This window comes from Carettochelys insculpta, chromosome 19 (assembly GCF_033958435.1).
Source record: "Carettochelys insculpta isolate YL-2023 chromosome 19, ASM3395843v1, whole genome shotgun sequence".
Lineage (NCBI taxonomy): Eukaryota > Metazoa > Chordata > Testudines > Carettochelyidae > Carettochelys > Carettochelys insculpta.
The window spans coordinates 22,268,772-22,290,712 of NC_134155.1; the positions used below are offsets into that span (position 1 = coordinate 22,268,772).

A 21,941-nucleotide genomic window follows, 5' to 3' on the forward strand; every position below is an offset into this window, starting at 1 on the left:
ATTCAGAGTAGCAGCTTCCTTCGGTGTCATATGTGAGGGGTTGTTTTTTAGAGGGAGTCTGGGAAAATAGTCACTTTCTTCCCCCCACGTGCTCTGCTGGAATCATGTTAGTGAGCTTAGCTAAGACTTGCAGGTGGTGAGTATGCATTGGGTCTCCAGCTCTGCTTCGTGGCTAACATGCTAACAAAACACAGGGTTCTCCATACACCTTTGCCTTGAGTCCAGAGAAGTGAGTGCCTAGTCTACTAAAGCTCTGATGAAAGCAAGGCCTTATTTCATCCGTGGGAACCAGCCTGTATTGCCTTGACCTCCTTCTGAATGCTCACCCAGATGTGATGCTCAACCACACTAGACCTGGGTGCTTGTCAGCCTCCCTTGGTCAAGTGGGCTTAAGCAATGTCTTCTTCTTTGGACTCCATGGCGCATTGCCTTCTAGGCGCACATACTGTCTAGTACCCTCATCATGGTAGGCACCTCACAGTTCAGTTACCCTAGGTCACTACGACCAAAACTGGCTCCTTCCCCTCAAAGACACATTAGTTACATAGCACACCTTTGTCCAGCACTCCAGCCTTGTGAGCAATCTAGGTTAGAGTTTACCTCTTCGTGGCCAGCAAACAAACTTTGCAAAAGTTAGTTACATGCTTATTCCTAAATTTAAATCTGTGTATTCCTCCTGCTCGCTAGACAAAACAATCAAGAGCTGTAATCCCCTTCCTGTGTCAGGTGCCTCACCAGTCTTGAGCATCCGCCGTCATTTAGTAGGGGGCCTGTGGGACATCCAAGCATCTGAGTGTCGAATAAATTTTATTACGTGCCCTGACGCATGTGCAGATGTGCACCGCCAGGAGAAACACCTGCTGCTGGCTGTGGGTACTTTGGGCGCTCTACTAAGCCACAGAACAGCACTTCAATATCTTCTGGGCAACCATCCAGGTGCTCATCTTACAAGGAAAACTACCTCCATGTACCCTCCATGCTGCGAAAGGCTTTCCACATGATTCACAGAATATTTCTCCCTCTTTTTCCTGCCTCCAGCTACTTTCTCAGTCAGATCTGAGTCATCATCATCATCAATAATCGTGGGCTCAGTGCCCGTTGGTGTCTGATGTCTCTCTCACTATTTCCTTCTGTCTTTCCCTGTCCAGTGTGGAGTGGCTTAGTTTCCATAGACTAGCTCAGCACCAATCTACTGTATCATCTGCCCATTCTCTGTGGGATCTGCCTCTCCTATTCAAACCATCCATTATGCCGAATACCAGGGTCTTGATTTTTCGTTCATCGTTCATTCTGCAAATATACCCAAATAGTTGTAGCTTCCATTTTATAACCTTCTGCAGCAGGTTCTCTTTCGGCTGTATCTTCCTATATAATTCCTCATTGGTGACCTTCTGCTTCCATCCTATTCTCAGGATCTTTCTATAACAACTCCTTTCTAATGCCAATATTCTTCTTTTTGAATCTTTTGTTATCACCCATGTCTGACATCCGTACAACATGCTGCTGAATATACACATTTTCAACACGCCCAGCTTCATTCTTAAGCTAATTGCTTTGCTTTTCCAGATCTTACCCATCACCTTCAAACTTGCTCTTGCTTTCGCTATTCTAGTCACTATGTCCTTCTCACAGTCTAGATCATATGTTATGTTGCTCCCCAGATATGTGAACTTCTCTACATTTTCTAGTTCAATACCATCAACACTGATCTTCCTTCCTATTTCCTTCCAATGGATTTCTCTACTTAGACCCTATGCTACCAGCACCCCCAGCTTTCTTCGAGATACCATCGACTTCCTCAGGAAATTACAATCCATTGGTAACCTTCCTGAAAACACCTTCCTGGCCACCATGGATGTAGAGGCCCTTTACACCAATATCCCACATGAAGATGGACTCCAAGCTGTTAGGAACATTATCCCTGATGAGACTGAGGTACAATGGTGGCAGAGCCTTGTGACTTTGTCCTCACCCACAACTATTTCAGATTTGGGGACAAACTATACCTTCAAATCAGTGGCACAGCTATGGGCACCCGCATCGCCCCACAGTATGCCAACATTTTTATGGCTGACCTGGAACAACGCTTTCTCAGTTCTCGTCCCCTAGCGCCCCTCCCCTACCTGCACTACATTGATGACATCTTCATCATCTGGACCCATGGGAAGGAGGCTCTTGAAGAGTTCCACCGTGATTTCAACAGTTTCAACCCCACCATCAGCCTTAGCCTGGACCAGTCCACACAAGAGATCCACTTCCTGGACACTACTGTGCAGATGGTCACATAAATACCACCCTGTACCAAAAACCCATGGACCGCTATGCTTATCTACATGCCTCCAGCTTCCATCCAGGGCATACTACATGATCCATTGTTTACAACCAGGCACTAAGGTACAACCGTATTTGCTCTGATCCCTCAGAGACAAACATCTACAAGACCTTTACCAAGCTTTCCTCAAACTACAATACCCACCTAAGGCAGTGAGGAAACAGATTGATAGAGCCAGACGGGTACCCAGAAGCCACCTGCTACAAGACAGGCCTCGCAGGGAAAACAAGAGAACACCACTGACCCTCACATACAGCCCCCACCAAAGGCCTCTCCAACACATCATCACTGATCTGCAGCCCATCCTGAACAATGATCTTTCACTCTCACAGACCTGAGGACAGCCTGCCAACCTTAAACAAATCCTCACCAGCCACTACAAATCACAAGCCAGGGACTCTAGGCCTAGAACCAGCCCCTGCAACAGTCCTCGCTGCCAACTCTGCTCACATATCTACACCAGTGACTTCATCCCAGTACCTAACATCAACCATACCATAAGGGGCTCCTTTATCTGCACATCTACTAATATAATATATGCCATCATGTGCCAGCAATTTACATTGGCCAAGCTGGACAGTCTCTCCGTAAAAGAATAAATGGACATAAATCAGACATCAGGAACAGTAATGTACAGAAGCCTGTGGGAGAGCACTTCAATCTCCCTGGACACTCAGTGGCAGATTTAAGGGTGACAGTTCTGAAACAAAGAAATTTCAAAAATCAAATGGAGAGAGAAATCTCTGAGCTGCAATTCATTTGCTAATTTGACTCCATTAACCAAGGATTAAACAGAGACTGGGAGTGAGTGGCTTGCGTTATTATCTCTCCATTAGACTAGGACAAAGGCGCACAATCCCCTGTCTGATCTAACTTGTTTTTTCCTCTTTTGATAGGTACTATTGATACTGGGCCATTTCCACCTTGCTGAATAGACCTTGTCAGCTCTGGCCCATCCTCTTACTGGGACCCCACTCTTTAAATACCCCTCTGAAACCACCCCTCCCACTCATGCATCTGATGAAGCAGGTCTTTGCCCACGAAAGCTTATGTTCCAAAATATCTGTTAGTCTCTCAGGTGCCACAAGACTTCTTGTTGTTCTCTTGACGATATTGGATCGCCTTGTCTCGTACCTCTACTTGTTTTAAACCAACTTCCAACCTCCCCGCATGTTCTCACCGCTGCCTCCGCATTGTCATTGATAACCCTCAACAACCGTATCAGATTACTATCCACTCTGTATGACTCCAACACCGCCCAAGTCACTTTCTGATCTATACTGTCAAATGTCTTATGAAAACTGATGAAGCAAGTGTATACGTTTTTGTTCTTTCATCGAGCTTTCTCCGCTATCAGTCTTAGTGCCAACATCTGCTGTATTGTACTTCTATCTTTTCTGAACCCTGCTTGCTCGTCTGCTATATGTTCTTCTATCTGCGATCTTAGTCTCTCAGTGAGTATCACCATCAGTACCTTACCTAGATGTCTCATTAGGGCGATCATTCTGTATATCTTGCACTCCAATGTACTTCTTTTCTTGGGTATTGTCACTAGCACAGATCTTGGCCATTCCTGAGATCTGAGTCGCTCAGTCAAAAAAAAAAAAATCCATACTTCTTCTGCAAAACTAAGCTGCTCTCTTTTCCCAAGCCTACCTGAGGCCATCTGAGTTTTTAACTGCCCTGATTCTAAGGAAATTCCATTCCTTTAAACCCCAACACCCTCCAGCAGAGAGGATGGAAGAAGTTTTATCTAGAAGGAAAAGGAAACATTCTTTATTCTTCCCAGGCAAGAGCTATTGAGGGGCTGATGGTCTTTAATGACCAACCTATACATAGCCAGACATGCCCAGGGCCACCAAAAGGGGAGGAAGGGGAAAGGAAGCAGTTGCCCCAGGCACCGATGATTTAAAAAGACAAATTTATGCTGCAGCCAGGGCTCTGGGCCCTTTAAATCACTGCTGGAGCCCTGTGCGGTATGATCCAGGCAAGCTGGGATAGGGAGGTTAGCCCCGCCCCTTCTGCCCAAGGCTTCGCCCCCAACCTGTAGTAAGTTGTACTTAGATTCCCCAAATCATCACACCCGTGGCTTGTAGTTCCAAAGTCGGGGTTGGCAACCTGCTGCGCTAGAGCCACATGCAGCTCTTTAAGGACTTCTTTGTGGCTCCTGCAAAGTTAAAAACAAAAACCCTCCCGATAATTTTTGCTAAACAGTGAATGTCCTACAATAAACACGTATTGCATTGCAAGTCATCGTGCGGGTGCTGTTCTTAAAATAGGGGTTACAAAAAGTACACTTTGGTGTCATTTATTAAGGACTGGCTTGTATTCACGTGCATTGCGGCTCGAATTATCAAATTTTTTACTGAATTTTAAAAAAAAAAAAAAAAAAGGGCTCTTCTTGCAATATAGGTTGCTGACCCCTGTCCTAGCTCAAAAGCAACGTGGCGAGGGCTACTTTCTGCCTTTATTGTCTGCAGGTCAGCTCTCAGACACATCACCTGTACTGCAGCCAGGCCTGAGGTTCCCTTTTCACATTGAACCCCCAAAGAACAAACAAACCTCCCTCTCCCCTTTGCTATCATAGGGCGCAACACTGCTCAGTTGACTGCATTGCTCCCACTTGCAAGGAAGCCAGGTCAGTGCCCATGACATCACAAAGGCCACCTCTTGGTCCCTGACACTGGCTGGGCTCCCTAGAGTGGGGAGACAGGCAAAAGTGATCATTGAACCCTGCTGGGGAGCAAGGCTGCTGGGGTCTGAATGGCTCCTAAACAGAACAGGTAACAAACGTCTTCTTGCATCCCGAGTGTTCCTTGTCTCTTATTTTCTGCACTCCCCGTCAGATCTCCTGACTCCCAGAGCTAGACCGGCTTCAAAAATATTTGGAAAATCTTCAGAAGGATGTTAAAGGGCTGCCTAAAATAGGCTGTGATGTTAACTGGAAAAAGCTAAGAGTTAGGTAGCTCATTTAAGCCCAGGCCTACACTAGAGGGGAATATTGAATTAAGATCTTTACCTTACTTCGAGCTGCCGCACTGTCTACTGCAGGAGGTCAATGGGAGCTGGAGGGCATGGGGGCCATGCTCCCTTTCAGCCAAGCACTTGGGTCACCACCCAGGAGTGATTCAGCTGCCACCCAGACGATCAGCATCCCTTAGAAGGCAGTGTGTGTTTCTATGGGTGGTGCACATCTGCACAGACATTGGTGCGCAGAATAACATTAATTCTGCCCATGGAAGAAAAGTTAGAGGGGTCCCTGGGTGCACCTGAGGAGTTCAATTTAGTGCTTCCCTAAAGGCTCACAAAAGCAAACTCTAGAAGATTGACCAGGCAGTATTCATCTTTCCTGGAGTGAAGACAAGCCCTAAGATAGCCAGTGTGGTTCCAACACGCTTCAGGATGGATGGTCCCCCACGAGAGGTGTCTTTGGCTTTACAGGCATTTTCCAGGGGCTTCTAGTGTTCACAGTGGTAAAATGTAACTAACGGACACTGAAATCTTTGTATCGTTTTGCCATTTGATGTCTAAGCTTTACTGAGGCCAGGAACTGAAGTGCTTCCCTCTGCTGTTGGTGTGATTGTCCTCTTCTCATTGTCTCTTTCTTTTGATTTAGGTTAGATCACAGATTAGATCCAAGGCCTCATGCAGTTACCAGCACTTGAATGTAAAGAGGCAGGAGTTTTGCTGTTCGCTTGGAAGTTTTTGATCCATCAAGTAGCATTAAACCACCTAGCCACAGCCTCTGACCATCAAAGCTTTGACTTTTGCATCCCATAGGAACTGACTGACGGTCTCCTCAATGGAAGACCACGGCGAACCTGAGCAGAGTCGCTGGGCCGATTTGCCCAACATCTGCCTGAGCCATGTGTTCTGGTGGCTAGATGACAGGGACAGATCTCGGGCCGCTTTAGTCTGTAAGAGATGGAATCAAGCCATGTACTCAGGCTGTCTCTGGAGAACCAGAACCATCACCTTCAGTGGGCGTCCATCCAGGTCAAACGCATCTGAGTTTGAATCCGCTCTATGGTACGTCAAGAGGTTCGGCAAGTACTTGGAACACCTCGAGATCAAGTTCCTGAATCCTTACAATGCTGTCTTGACCCGAAAATTTCAAGTGACAATGAGGGGGCTTTTCTCACGCTTGGGCAAATGTAACAGCCGTCTGGTCTCCCTGTCTATTCAGCACCTGGAACTGGACCGGTTAGTCTGGAGGAACTTAATTAGGAAGCAGTTTATCAAGACATTAATAATTTTCCTGAAAAGAATGGGCACCCATCTTGTTCGTCTCAGCGTGAGGGGAGCCAGAGTGACACTGGAAGAAGGCTGTGAGCTTTTGAATGCTTTGAGCTACTTGAGAAACAAAAGTTTTGCCTCTGAAATCAACATAGAAGACTTCTTCTGCCACCATCTTTCCATCTACAGCAGCCCCTTGTTCCACCAGACAATGTCCACCTTCCGCAACCTGGTCATCCTAACTCTCAATTACAACTGCATCTCTGACGAAGTACTGGACATCCTGTGTGAGCACAATGCCCATTCTCTCTGGAAGATAAACATCAAGTGCCACATCCACGACCCACATGGGCAAGTGGTTTGGGGGATGTCCTGGGCCAACCTAGCCAAGAGAGCACCCAACCTGAAAGTGAACTTCTTCTTTGAAAGAGTCATGAAGCACAACAGTCTAGCCAGGATACTCTTAGCGGAGATCCCACTCAGGAGCATCAGTCTACGGAGCTGCTATTTCAGTGACCCAGACTGGTCGATGAGGCCAACCCTCACCAATCTCTTACCAGCCTACAAACATGTTCTGCAGGTATGGTGGGAACAGCAACCTGTTACTGCTTTGTCACTAAACTAAACCTTGGCCATGGGGGTGTTGTGTCAACCTGTCGGTGTAACAATGAAACCTTGACCCTTGAGGTCATTAGAGCTCCACCAGGCAATTCTTTCACAAGAGACGAATGGTCCAGCTTCCCAACCGATGTCCAATTAAGCTAATTGTGTTCTGCACACCTACATTTCTCCATCAGCTTCAGATGGACATATTGCAACGTAATTATTGACTGTATTGAGCTAGCACCTGGAGATCCTGGTTGGCCCCCTGAATTATGTACTGTAAATACACAAAGGGAGGCAACTGGTGAGGGCATTCCAGGTGGGGCCTCGGCCATTTGCCCCTACCCTGCCCATGCTCTGCCCCTCCCCACAAATGCCCCCCCACCCCAGTGCTTGCTCCTCTCCCAGGCACCTTTTCCGGTGAGCGAGGGACAGTGCCCCACCACCCAACCCAGAGCAGTACAGCCTGAGAGCAGCTCTTGGGCCAGACCACACTGAAAGGGGTGTGGCACTGATGATCAGTGCCAGTGGGCAAGCTGATGCTGGGGGGCATGTGACCCCCCCCGTGCACCTACCACCCACCACACACACGACTTCTGTACCCAGAGAAAAGGTGGTTCTGGCCACAAAAAAGATTAGCTCTGCCCCATAAAAATGCTGCTCCTCCTTCAACAGCTGCAGCCTTGTACCAAAATGTGGCTGTGTTTTAACGGGTGAGTGAAGATAACAGCGTTACTTCCACATAATTTGGATACAAGACTGTAAGGTGCTCTGAGATAATCTTAGGTGTAAGTAATGCCTCGGTGTAAGTTATTACTTCATAGTCTTGCTTTTCTGTAATAAGGTTAACATGTAAATGGAGTAACAAATTAATTTATTTGGAGATGAGCTTTTGTGGGTCAGACCCACTTCTTCAGATCATAGCCATACCAGAACAGACTCCATATTTAAGGCACAGAGAACCAAACATAGTAATCAAGGTTGACAAAGCAGAAACATATTACCAAGGTGAGCAAATCAGAGGCTGAGGAGAACAATTTTTCACTCCCCTCCATTTACATAGTAACAGAGAGGGAGCCATGCTACTCTATATACTATCAAAACAAAAATGCAGTCAAGTAGCATTTTAAAGGCTAACAAAATAATTTATTAGGTGAGCTTTTGCAGGACAGACCCACTACTTCAGACCATAGCCAGACCAGAACAGACTCGATATTTAAGGCACGGAGAACCAAAAATAGTAATCGAGGTTGACAAAGCAGAAAAAAAATGATCAAAGTGAGCAAATCAGAGAGTAGAGGGGCAGCAGGGAGGGCGGGAATTCAAGGATTAGACGAAGAAGTAGTAGTCTTAAAAGTGCTACTTTACTGCTTTTTTGTTTTAATCTGTGCCTAGGGATTGCTGTTAACTTTCTCTAGTACATCAAGCACTGTCACATCACAATGGTCCTTTGCTGTATGTTGGATCCTTTGCATTATAATTATTCCCATCCACAAATATTTTGGGGGCTCAAAATAAACTCTCCAGAACTGATCTCTGGAAATGGAGGTAAGAATCTCATAGACTGACACATTACAGGGACTCTGAGCATTATTTAGCACACGTTGAGTCGCTAACAGTGGAGTCCGAAACAAAATGTAACAGTCACCACAGCCACACCCCGCCCCAGCCAGGCATCCACCCCTCCCACAGCCAGGCAGCCTAACCGCCCCCCAGAGAAGCACCCCTCTCCACCGCACAAATGGCCGGTGACTCACTGGAGCTGCCACCAGAGCTGCACCATGCAAGCTGCCCTGAGCCCTGCTGCATGAGCCGGCCTGCCTCCGCAAGCCGCACCACCTCACACGAGCTGCCCCAATGCCCTGAGCCACAGCCCTGACCCCGCTGCTGCTCCCATGCTCTTGTCGCACTAAGCGGTGGGGCGCATGCATGGAGGGGCAGAGGGCAATCCAAGCCTGCAGCGCTCACGAGCTGTTTGGCCACACTGCAGTGTCCAGTCATGAATGGACAGCGTATTGGACACTGCAGCTATAGGAATTCTGGTTAGCGACTTTGCGTGCTGTTACACCAAAATGATCAGTTACATACAATCCAAGACACGCAAAAAGTGAGCTGCTTTTAGGGCAACCATAACAGCTGCACAAGGAAAGAGTCACTGATTGAATCCCAGCTTAGTTGCAATGGCCCAATATCCAGCTCACTGACAGAGAATTGTGTTATTTGTCTTTGGTAGAAATTAACACTCGAATTCAACAACAGCCACGAATCACTGGACGAGGAGCTGCTGCAGCTTGTGTTATCATGCAAGAAGCTGTTCTTCCTCAAAGTGTGGGCCTTCCTCAGCGTCACATTTGTAGAGAGGTTGCTGCAAAATCAAGCGGAAGGGAAATGCGCCTTGCGGATCATCAAGGTAAAATCCCATCTTCACAAAGTTTCATCCCATCGAAAGTACCTCAGTTAGAAGCAAAGATTTATGAAAAGGGTAATGCAGCCCCCTCTCCTGAAAGTCAGCTTATAGGTACTGGTAACACACAGGAGGAATGGCCTGTAAGGAAATGCAAAACTATACATGTACAGGAGGGTCGCAACAGTCGCGAGGGTTCAGCGTCGGGAACCCTCATGAATGTTGAATTTCGTGAATATCAGTTTACCCTGTCTGGGGGAGAGGAACTTGGAGGGCTCCTGGGCAGCAGCAGGGGGGAGGTGGAATCCTGCAGCAAGGCCGTGGGGAGCCAGTCAGAGGGTTGTGCCATTCCCCTGGCTGGAGGCAGGGTTGGGTGCCCTGCTCTGTATAGGCCAGGCTGGGGCCAGCAGCCGCTGCTGTTGTGTGACACGTGGGCGGTGCGGCATGCCCCAGCCTCACCCACGCCCTGCACTGACCCTGTGCTCCCCTCTCAGAGCCCTGGGCCAGTGGCAGCTGCTTGTGAATAATTGAATTCACAAACCTTAAACTTGCGAATGTCATTACCTTGCTGTGTTTCCAAGATTTAGGACCAGTCAGAAATGCACCTCCCTGGACTCAGCCAGGTCCATGAAATCTACTCCAGAACAACACAGCCCTGGTCTTACCTTTCTGACAATGGCTGGGGAGCCCGCCGCAAGGCATAGGAAAGCAGGGGCAGGATTCGCACTGATTTACATGAACCATGCTCTCCCAGAACCAACAGGGTGCCAGGATGAGCAGAACTGGCTTGTGACTCTATGGATCTCTTAAGTAAGGGGCAAGTCCCAGGAATCCAGGGGTCCTGGGAACTGTTCTCTCTCATTTTTTCCCTCTGGGGTGGAATAAATATTGTTCTGTGCACCACAGCACTGGTGGATGTGCACCACCAATAGAAATACATGCTGCTGGCTGTGGACGGCTGGAGGCGCTCTGCCAATCACCGGCAGTACCTGAATCTCTCCTGGGTGGCTGCCCAAGTGCTCAGCTTTTAAGGCACACTGGTCCTGGAGAAGCTCACTGAGTCGTTCCTTCCCCAATGTGTCCTCCCATTGAAATACCTCAAAGATGGGTTCGGGAAGGTCTGTCTTCTCTCGGCATGTCATGAGGTTTGACTCTCCCCAGCAGACCTGGGAGTTTTACCTGAGCAAAAACTAAGCAAGAGCTTCAGGGTTTGACCCAGTGATGACCTGTCAAATTTGATATTAGGTTTATCTCATGCACTTCTGACAGCTCTGATTTTGCTTTGTCCGCACAGGTGAGGATTTACACAAATCGCTATGAAACCAGCGAAGAAGACCGAATGTTGCGAGATATTTTTAGGAGATACCGAGACCTGATTAACTCTGAACTTAATTATTTTGTCATCGCCTACCCAATGATGTGAGAGGTGCGTGATCTGTGAGGTGCGAAAATAAAATCAGCCCTGTCCAGAAAGGCCTGAATCTATCCTTTGGAGGAAGCCTCTGGAGGGGGGAGTTGAATCGCATGAGCAGTGTTCTTGACAGGAAAACCAAACCTGGACTGGATTCAGGTGACCTGGCTGAAAGTCCTGACTCCTGAGCTTGGCAAGGCTTTGCCTCTCTCCCTGTTTCCTATCCCAATTTTTATCTTGTTTATTTAGACCAGGGGTTGGCAACCTGCGACTCCAAACTTTAAGGAGTCAGTTGTGGCTCTGAATCCTGCCACCGCCCAGCCAACTGCATTGATGGCAGGGGAGGAGGGCCAGCCCTCGCTGAGGAAGCAGTGATAGGCTATGGCCTGGGGGAGGAGCCAGGCTGGGTTAAAACCTGACCCCCACGCACCCCACACTTCCCTGCCCACTGCTGTGGGGCTGACACTGTACCCGACCATGCCCGCTCTTCCCCTCTCCCTGGGGCTTCCTTCCTCTGCCACTTCTCCCACTCCTGGCTCCATCCCTGGCGTGCCGTAGCCAGCGGCCCGAGCCTCTTCCCACGGTGCAGGGGTCTGAGCCGCACCGTGCCAGGCCTCCAAGCCCAGCTACACCAGGCCACTTGCGTGCAGCTGCCGGTGGGGCGCGCAGCTGCTGTTGCCCACAGGGGGTATGCTTGCATGAGGGGCCAGGGCAGGCTGGGCTGGCAGAAGCTGCACGGAGCCTGACGGACTATGCTGGATGATGGCTTTCTGAGTGTGGTTAAGCCATCCCCACTTTCTTCTCTTGATTTGAACATCAAGTGGTTCTTGTCCTGCTCTGTTCCAAAGCTCCTCATCCATGACCAAGTCTTGCCATTTGATGTGAAGGACGTACCTCAGGCATCAGTTTATGGATGTCTGTAGCTTGTGATTTGAAAACTTTTTAGTGCGCTGGGTCTCGCACCCGTACAAAAACGCACTCTTCACATTTGTGTTGAAGATCCACAGTTTCATCTTTGCAGATATGATCCGTGATCTCCATATGAGAAGAAGAATCTTGAATGCAGCTGTTGCTTTCCCTACTGTGGCACAGGTATCCTTGTCTGTTCCTCTCTCTCTGCCCCTTATACTCCCCAAGTAGCTGACCTGCTCCACATCTTCCAGGTCATCCCCTCCCAGTGTGGTGATGATGTTGTTGGACTGGCTGATCCTCATTGTCTTGGTCTTTCCCTTGTTCATGCTCAGTCCAGTCACTGAGGCAGTTTTGTCTAGCGTTGCAACCTTTTCTTCCATGCTTTCAGGTCAGTGTGAAAGGAGGGCGACATCAGCAGCAAAATCAATGTCCTCCAGCTGTTTGAAATGTGTCCACTGAATGTCCTGTTGATGGTCACCTATTGTTCTGCTCATAATGAGGCCATTGTGATCAAGAATAGGAAAGGTGACAATAGGCACCCTCGTCGCACTCCTGACAGTACGCTGGAGGATTCTGTCAAGACACCTTTGTGAACAACTTGGCATGTCCAGCATCTGTACTCGTCCATAGAAATCTGTCACAGTGAGGTGGATGGCTTTAGCCCCCAGTGGTTCCCAACCCAGGGCCCATGGACCCCTGCAGGTCCATGAGTGTATTATAGGGTTTTGTGAGGAAAATAAAAGATAAGTTTCAAATAAATTGCGAAGTTACAAGCAATTATTATTTTTAAATTAAATATCTTCCAATAATGTTATTAATTGCTGCCTGAAAAATCTACGTTGTGGTTCCTTTTTTCATTTATTAATAAAGCGTACCTAGTGGTGAGAATTGGCTTTGATGGGAGTCTGTGAATGGTTCTTGGGGGGGCAACTGGGGGTTTGCACCTGTGAAAAGGCTGGGAACCACTGCACTAGACAATAGAATCGTTTAGCTTGCTGGAATAATAAAAAAAAAATCACGTCTTTATTATCCAATGGAAAGCTGTAACTGTTGTTGAAGCCGTTAAATCAGTTTTAATTAATACTCACTCAGCCCATTTCTGCTCTGAGGCACATCCCTGAAAATCTGTCTCTGCCTGATTAAATTTCAGGGAAGCTAGTTCAGTTTTGCACGAGCAGATTCCAGAGAACCATCTGGCATGTCACTTGCTCGCTCTGAGATCAGGACAGAGTTTGTTTAACCTACCACAGAGGGAAAAAATAATATTGATTAAAAAGGTTCAGTCTTGTGGGTAGAAATAAAACAGTTCTCCCATGAAATAACTATTTTTAACCTTATTCTGCTTTGGAGAAATCAGCATGACAATGGGCGGTTCTTCTGCTAAGGCTATGTCTACACTCGGCAAAGTAAGTCGACTGCAGATACGGAATTCTAGCTATGGGCAATTGCATAGCTAAAACTGATGTATCTGCACTCGGCTAATTTGGCTGTCCATACTGGGGAAGGTCAATGGGAGAGTTTCGCCTGTTGACCTCCCTTACTCTTTGCATCTCATGAGGAGAACAGGGGTCGACTGAACCCCCCGAGAGGTCAATTTCATGCGTCCCTACTAGGCATGGGGAAATCGAATCCCAGAAGATCGACTCGCTGAGTGGGTCCATCTTCCAGGAGAGCGTAGATGTAGACTTGGTTACATTTGGCAGAGTTTTTGTCAACACATTCATGTTTGTGGTTAATAGAATCATAGAATACGAGAACTGGAAGGAACCTCACGAGGTCATCAAGTCCAGTCCCCCGCCCCCACAAGAGGATCAAGCACCATCTCTATATCATCTCTGTTAGCTGTTTATCTAACCAGTTCTTAAATATCTGCAATGATGGAGATTCCACAATCCCCCTATGCAATTTACCCACCCTTGGCCAAGGCCACCAAGGCCGAGTTCTCCATGCCAACTTTATCCCTGTCCCAGGTTACTTCCCTGGTGTGCCAGAGCAGCTGCTGGCATGCGGAGAGGCCAAAGTTAATACTCAGCCGACTTCTTGCTGTTGACTGGGATACACCGGGCTCATGTATATGTATATTTAGACCACACAAGATCAATGTATGGCTTAAAAATGTCTTTCCCTAATACTGTTCACTTCCGTTCACAGCTGTTGTAGCCGTGTTGGCCCCAGGATATGAGAGAGACCATGTGGCCAAGGTAATCTCTCTTATAGGACTAACTTCCATCGGGGGAAGAGACACACGTGCTTGTCACTTTCGCCCGTAGAAATTGGTCCAATAACTGATACGCTTGGACTCCTTAATCTGGTGCCTGTGATTGGGAAGCATCTGGGGTTCGGACTCACATGGCTGGAGCGCTAGCTCCAGCTCCAGCTCCAGTCCCTGCTGTGGCGGGAGGAGTCTTGAGTCTCACAGGCCAAATCCAGGCAAGCCATAGGCCCGATCCGGTCCACGGGCTCAGCCTATCAGGCAGAGGGGGAAGCACCTCTCCATGCTGCTGTTCCGCCCTCCCCACATGGCTGGGGGAACAGCAGTGCAGTGAAGGGCTTGTCTGGCCTCTTGTCCTCCATCACTCCCTTTGGCTGCAATTTGGGGCCAATGGGATCAGCAGGGGGCAGTGCCAGGAGCAGGGAGGACAGAGCCACATGTACCCCCTGTAGCAAGGTGCCAAATAAGCTCCCCACCTACATCCCCAGACCCCATACCCCCATCTCCATACCACTGCTGCAACTCCCTCCCTCCCTCCCAGACACTGCACCTAAATGGCCCTCTCAAAGATTGAGCTCACATGTGCTGCAATTTTTTTGCAAATTTGACTCCGCTAACCATGGATTAAACAGAGACTGGGAGTGGCTCACATCTTACAAAGGCAGTTTCCCTGCTGTGGGTGCTCATAGCTCCCCATTAGACTCTGACAAAGGCTCACATCCCCCTGTCTGATCTGACTTGTTTTTTCCTCTTTTGCTAAGCACTGTTGATACTGGGCCATTTCCAACTTGCTGAGTAGACCTTGTCAGCTCTGGCCCTCCCGCTTACTGGGACTCCACTCTTTAAATACCCCTCGAAACCACCCCCTCCAGGCCCACTCATGCATCTGATGAAGCGGGTCTTTGCCAACGAAAGCTTATGCTCCAAAATATCTGTTAGTCTACCAGGTGCCACAAGACTTCTTGCTGTTCTCAAAGCTACAGACTAACATGGCTCCCTCTCTGATACTTGTCAACCCTGGGTTTAGCAGGCTAATGCTCAAACCACTGAGCTATCCCATAGGATTTAAATATAATCCATTCAGGATTCCTCTTACGATGTGTTATATACGTACAGCAGTGTTCCCTCTAATTTTTTCATCCATGGGAAGAATAATTTTGTTCTGTGCATGAAGGCATGTGAGGATGTGCACCACTGATAGAAACACAGGCTGCTGGCTCTGGATGCTCTGCTAATCAGCTGGGTGGCACCTGAATCTCTCCTGGGCGGCCCCCTAAGCGCTCGGCTTATAGGGAACACTGATGTACAGAACTCTATAACGGTTTGCACATGCACAAGCTTCAATAGGAGCTTGTGTTTACCCTTATGTTATGGCATACACCCCTTTTTTCCAGAAAAGTCCATGATCCAGTACAGCCTGTTTCCCAAAGTTGCTTGAGTAAAGAAATTGAAATGTATTACTTCAAACCCACCTTGTCTCCTGCACTCTTGGCTGGCTTATGCATTACAAGGGCTATTTCTCCACCTTTGAAATTATTCAGCTTAATTTGCTTCAGTAACCAGTCCTACTAGTGATAGGTAACGTCCTTCCCACCCCGCCCCGCCGCCTCTCCCCACTATATCAACCCTGGATTCTCTTTTCCCATTCCAAATCCATCTGAGGAAGAGGGTTTTACCCACTACAGGGGAGCCCCAAAATAAGCAAAACTTACACTGCAATAGGGTGTCCACACACAGCAGAGCCTATTACATATAAGAGCCCCTGAAAGCTGTCCACCATGTCTACACAGCAGCATTAATTCAGAGTAAGATTTTCTGGAATACTTTATTTCAAAATAGCCTCATTTCCTGTCTACACAGGAAATATCTATCTCAGAATAGGCGCTATTCCTCACAGAATGAGCTTTACTAAATTTGAAATAAGCCATCTGCTGGTTTGAAATTATTTCAAAATAGCGGTTGCTTTGTGTAAACACTTGCAAAGTTATTTTGGAATAGCGGTCGTCATTCTGAGCTAACTTTGCTGTGTGGGCACACCCTGAGGCTACGGTTCCATTGCGGTTTCTATTTTGGGCTAGTTTATACCCCAAAATAGAAACCTCCCTGGCTAAACACTGGACTCTAAATAGCAGGGCTATTTCGAGTGCAGTATTTCCTTCCCACTACCCCTTGTCATGAGAGCACAAGCGGGAAGTTCCAAATAAGCACTTATATCAAAATAACTTATGCAATTTACGTTGCGCAACTTGTGTAAGTCATTTCACCATATGGCTACAGTGTAGCCCTTGCCTGAGAGTCTAACAAATTACTGAGTCATGAGCTTTCATAGATGCATTATTCCAGAATAGCTATTTTGGAATAATTACTCCAGAATAAACTATTCCAGAATAACTCTGTAGTGCAGACCTACCCTAAGGTCCCACACAACTGCTTGTTATCGTTTCAGTTCATTTATACAGTGCTGCCATCATGTGGCTGTAGCCAGCATTTACTGGGTACATGAATATATGAATGAAACTAGAGATGGAGAAGTGCAGTTACACCTTCTGGTCTTTCTCCCTGCAGTGCAGGGCTAGGTCCTACAGAGCGTTTTCGTTTGTTGTTTCCAGGTAGAAGGGCCACCATGCAAGTTATAGACTGCGGTATTTATAGGACAACTTCTTGCTCTCAAGCTTTCACCATCAAAACAAATGAGCTAGGGCCTTCACCTGAGCTAAGACAACCACTAACAAAAGGATGAGATACAGAACTAGGTAAAGGTAGAACAGCCTTATCTGTGACAGGTTGCGATGAGACGGATTTGTCAGTGGTGTCAGATAGCAGAACAAGGAGCAATGGTCTGAAGTTGCAGAGGGAGAGGAGTAGGTTGGATATTAGGAGAAACTACTTCACCAGGAGTTGCCTAGAGAGGTGGTGGATTCTCCATCCCTAGAGGTTTTTAAGTCCCAGCTTGACAAAGCCCTGGCTGGGATGACTTAGTTGGGGTTGATCCTGCTTGAAGCAGGGGGGCTGGACTCGATGACCTCCTGAGGTCCCTTCCAGCCCTGTGATTCTATGATTTGCAGCTTTCTTTGTGCAGTGTGAGCCAAGTACAGAGAGACTAGCCCACACAGAAGCCAGGGTGACTTGTGATGTCTCCTGCACAGCAGATGCTACAAGGGAGAGACAGCTTGCTCGCATGCCCTCACTTGTTCCCACTCAAAGTTCTGACCCTAGCTTGAAAGAGACTTGCACAGCTACTGTGTGAGTATAATCACCTAGGAGTGTCTATCCTCCTAGCACCAATGTTTCCGGAGAGAATCAAATCCTGCCACTGGCTTGCAGGTGCCCACAGGTAGGTATTTTATTTCTATGGGGAGTGCACAGACACATATACCTTGGTGCACATGAAAACAGTATTCTGTGTGTGGATGGGAAAGATTAGAGGGAGCACTGCCCACCCCCTCAGCCACAGCATTCCTCTCCCCGGAATGCGTAGCCCAGAGGCAGCAAGAAAGAGAGTGTGAAGTCCCCTCTACAGCTTTAGCTAAGAGCAATCTAGCTTTCTGTTTATGCTGTAGAGGCACATGGCATTAGTTCCTAATGTCTCAGGTTCACCTCCACCTGCTGACAACCCAGGTCTAGTCCTTTTGTGAAGCTGACAAACATAGGGTTGAAATACTTTTATTCTGGCAGCTCCCACAAAATGCTTGACATCTCCCACGCACAGAGTCCCTGTCCTCCCAGAGCTCACTGGAACTATTCCAGAGGCTGTTACATGTTTGTTAAATCACCTGCTTCTCTGTGGCTCTCGTGATTGCCACGAAAATTAATTTAAGCAGAAGTACTGTGATCATTTGAGTGAAGGGGCACAAATGACTCATGAGCAAACAAATACTTTAGTTCTGCTTACCCCAGGCATCCGTCTCTCCTTGCCCTGGTGCCACTGCACCCACGAGGGCACGATGAGATGCTGTGTTCACAACAGCACCAGGGAAGTTTGTGACAGCAGCAGATGTGTTTGCACTAATGGTGCAGTAACTCAGTACCTGCATCTAAGAGGTGCGTGTACTTAATTGTTCAAATAATGTTCACTGTGCATTAGATTAACCTTGGTACATTCTGAACGATAGCGGGCTTCGAAAGCACCTGCTCATGACAAAGAGTGCAGATGACTATAGTGTTGCAGGGGAGCTTTTCGTAGACTCAAAGAATTCTAGGGCTGGAAGGGACCTCAGGAGGACATCTAGTCCAGCTCCCTGCCTGAGGCAGGATCAACCCAAACTAAATCATCCCAGCCAAGACGAAGTCAAGCTGGAACTTAAAAACCTCAAGGGATGGAGATTCCACCACCTCTCTAGGTAACACATTACAGTGCTTCACCACCCTCCTGGGGAAGTAGTTTTTCCTAATAGCCAATCTACTCCTCCTGCTCTGTAACTTCTGACCATTGCTCCTTGTTCTGCCATCTGACACCACTGAGAACAGCTTCTCTTCACCCTCTTTAAAACCACCTTTCAGGAAGTTGAAGGCTGCTATCAAATTGCCCCTCACTCTTCTCTCCAAACTAAGTCAGCCCAAATCTCTCAGCCTCTCCTCCTAGCTCATCCACTCCAGCCCCTTAATCATTCTTGTTGCCCTCCTCGGAACCTGCTCCAATGTGTCCACATCTTTTCTCTACTGGGGGGCCCAGAACTGGACACAATACTCCAGATGTGGCCTCACCAGTGCTGAATAGAGGGGAAAAACCACTTCTCTAGATCTGCTGGAAATGCTTCTCCTAATGCACCCCAATATACCATTAGCCTTCTTGGCTACAAGGGCACACTGTTGACTCATATCCAGCCTCTCATCCACCATAATCCCCAGGTCCTTTTCCGCTGAGCTGCTTCTTAGCCAGTTGCTTCAGAAGACTTGTCTTCCTAACCTTAACCACTGGGGGTGGTGGAAAGCCCCAGTTCCCTGCCTTGTCCTGCCTCCCTCCCAAACCCCCACCCCTCTTCCACAGCCTTACCTCCCACCCAGACCCAGCAACCTCACCCCCTTCTGCATCCTCCTTCCCAGACCTCCAACACCCTACCACCAGCCTGCTCCCTGGAAGCCTCCTTCTACACACTTAACTCCTCATTTGGGCTACACCTCAGAGCCTAGGGGGACCCCACAAAATCTACTCGCCCTGGCCAGGAGGAGCCACCCCTTTCCCACATATCTCCCTGTCCCATATTTGGGACAGGGAGATGTGGTCAGCCTAATTAAGAGCCTCATCTCTGGGCCACTCATTCACACTCTGGTGACAACAGCATGTGGAAAACAGACAGTGGCCTGCAGAAATACTTGCCTTCTTCTGCCACTGGCCAGAACCTCATTCTCTATTATTGGAAAGTTGTCTCAGAGCTGCAGGAGTAGTGGGTGCACAAGAACAGCCCCTTTTGTGCTACTGTTGGTGGACAGGGAAGAACTGTATGAGGATACTGGCAACCAGGCTTACTCCACCCTGGGGTCACAAGTATTATCTTGTAGTGTAGACATAGCCTGGGAGAAATACTGAAACCAACTGCATCCCTGATCTTGGTATAATTGTTAAATAATAGTATTTCAATGAGATCACACACTCCCTGAATAGCTGCTTCAGTTTAGACTTGGTACCACTGCATAATTTTATACTAAATTTATTTTAAGGAAGGACTATACTTAGGCTTGGAAGGATAAGATTTTTTTATGGGTCCATCTCAGGAAACTTTGATTTCACTGTAACCACGCAAACAGACAGAAATCATCAATAAAGATCAACATTTTCAGCTTGGCAAAGTGAGAAAAATACCACTTGAGAACTTATTAGAGCTTGATTTAAGAATACTGACTTTGTATAGTTTGACATCTGACGTTGACCATGTGCTCTAATGGCTATAAAACTAACTTTTAAAATCTCAACATCTACTGTAATTAAATTATTATACACCTCCCCAGTGTATGACCACCTAAAATTTCCCACATCTGTGAAATTTTAAATTGACAGAAAGCTTAAACCCCATATTTTTGCACAACTCTGAAAATATCAAACAAAAATTGACAAAATGCTTAAAAATAAAATCAACATTATATGTTCAAATTATAAAAATATTAATTTCAGCCAAGTTTAAATGTGCTACAGTAAGAAGGGTTCCAAGCTTTGCCACCAACTTACTTCTTAAGCAAGTCATTCTCTCTGTGCTTCCATTTCTCCATCTTTAAAATGGGTATAAATGTTAGGCCCTCTGCCCTGGAAGCGTTCTGAGATCTAGGGGTTAAAGAAACTATATATTTACTATAACATTTGAAAATGCTACCGTGATTGTAGTTACAAGTTCAGTAGAAATCTTTTAGCTCATTTTCTATGTCTACTTTGATGCAAAATTATCAACAGTTGTGTCTGATGCTTTTAACTGATAATGGGGATTTTTAAACAAATACTCCTGAATGATAAGAACCGGTTCCACTGGTAAGCCTACAAATTAGAACACAGGACTTTTTATAGAAATAGTACTGGGCAATTTTGCTCAGATTTGCCGGACTAAAATATTTCATGACTCATTCGCAACCACAAATCTTTAATTTTTGTTAAAAATTAGTCTCAGTAAATAGTTTTTTATCTAACACTTGTCCCCATGGAAATAAATTCCTGGAGAAATCAGCCTGGCTAATGCTAACAATTGCCTGACATTTCTGCATGAAAGGAAAAAAGGCCAGTGAAACCTGTTTGGCTTCCCAGAGGGGTTCCTCCGCCTCCAGGAGAGTGGGCAACCACTCCACTCCACTCCTGCCGGAGCTAAAACAACTCCAGTCAATAGTCAACTAAACCCAGCCTGGCTTCAGGCGGGCAAGAGGCAACATCAGAGGCCTGGCCTGGCTTCAGGCGGGCAACAGGGAAATAAACCCAGGTCAGGGGTCCTAGCTCTAGGTCAGAGCTGGCAGCACACCAATACCAGCAGTGCATGCAGACACAGATAGCAGTTTAGAGAGCCCAGGCCCCAGTTCAGGGTGGGGCAGCAAAGACACACGCCCAAGTAGAACCCAGTAGCCCATAGTAAAAAGTCTGTCTCCTGGGTCAGGAGGGTGCAGGCAATTCGCCTGTGTTGGCGGAGAGGGGGAGGCTGTCGCCTGACAGGTGGGTAGCAGGGGGGACACAGGCCCACCCACTCCACTGCGTCCTAGCCCAGAGCCTGTCAGTGGCAGGGAGGTCTGCTGCATGGGTCAGCAGGAATCTGCACTGCAACATGCTCCTCTGAGGACCTTTAACAGTCCTTGCTACTCCCTGGGCCACTTCCATTCTCCCCCACCCAGTGCATACCTGGGCATCAGGTCAGGCTCTCAGGGGTTCCAGAGCCAGCTGAGGTTCAGGCCAGTCTTCTGCCACTTGCAGGTGTCAGTTCCAGATGGACTCGGGGTGCAGGACAGGGCCAAGGCCGTTCCTCTGGGTCAGGCCAGTCTGACAAGGTTTCCAGGGGATCCAGGACAAGCTGAGGCCACGCCACCCCACTGCACCGATATTAAGGCAGCCACAAGTATATGGAAAAGCAGCATGTGGCTGTATCACTGGTCTGGTAGTCAGAACAATTCAGTTCTAGTTTTGACTTTGACACAGATGACTTATGACCCTGGCAAATCATTTAACCCTACTTTTGCTTCCAACTTGTGTTTCTCTTGATGATTGAAAATATAAGATCTTGGGGGTGGAGACTCTTAAAGTCTTCCCCCTTCATTTAGGACCTTTAGAGGCTACTTGTAATAAAAATGAATAAGAATCTGAAAGTTTTGTTTGTAGCCTTTAGTTTCAGTGGAACTATAATCTATCAGATTTGTGTTTCTACTTGAT

The 21,941-nt window shown here is 47.4% G+C and overlaps 2 protein-coding genes across 2 annotated transcripts in view; one reads left to right on the plus strand and one right to left on the minus strand.

Moving 5' to 3' along the window:
• Window positions 1-21,433, minus strand: part of PIMREG (PICALM interacting mitotic regulator) — a 50,087-nt gene extending 28,654 nt beyond the window's left edge. The window contains exons 1-2 of the mRNA XM_075013934.1: window positions 21,417-21,433; window positions 20,274-20,366 (exon numbers count right to left, since the gene is read on the minus strand). The gene's annotated coding sequence lies outside the window, so the exon portion shown is untranslated. The remainder of the gene's footprint in view (window positions 1-20,273; window positions 20,367-21,416) is intronic.
• On the plus strand, window positions 6,135-10,998 carry LOC142023252 (F-box only protein 39-like). The gene is made up of 3 exons (XM_075014022.1): window positions 6,135-7,148; window positions 9,405-9,581; window positions 10,870-10,998. Exons 1-3 carry the CDS (start codon window positions 6,135-6,137, stop codon window positions 10,996-10,998), a joined length of 1,320 nt encoding a protein of 439 aa, XP_074870123.1.
• Window positions 21,434-21,941: the final 508 nt, after the last annotated feature.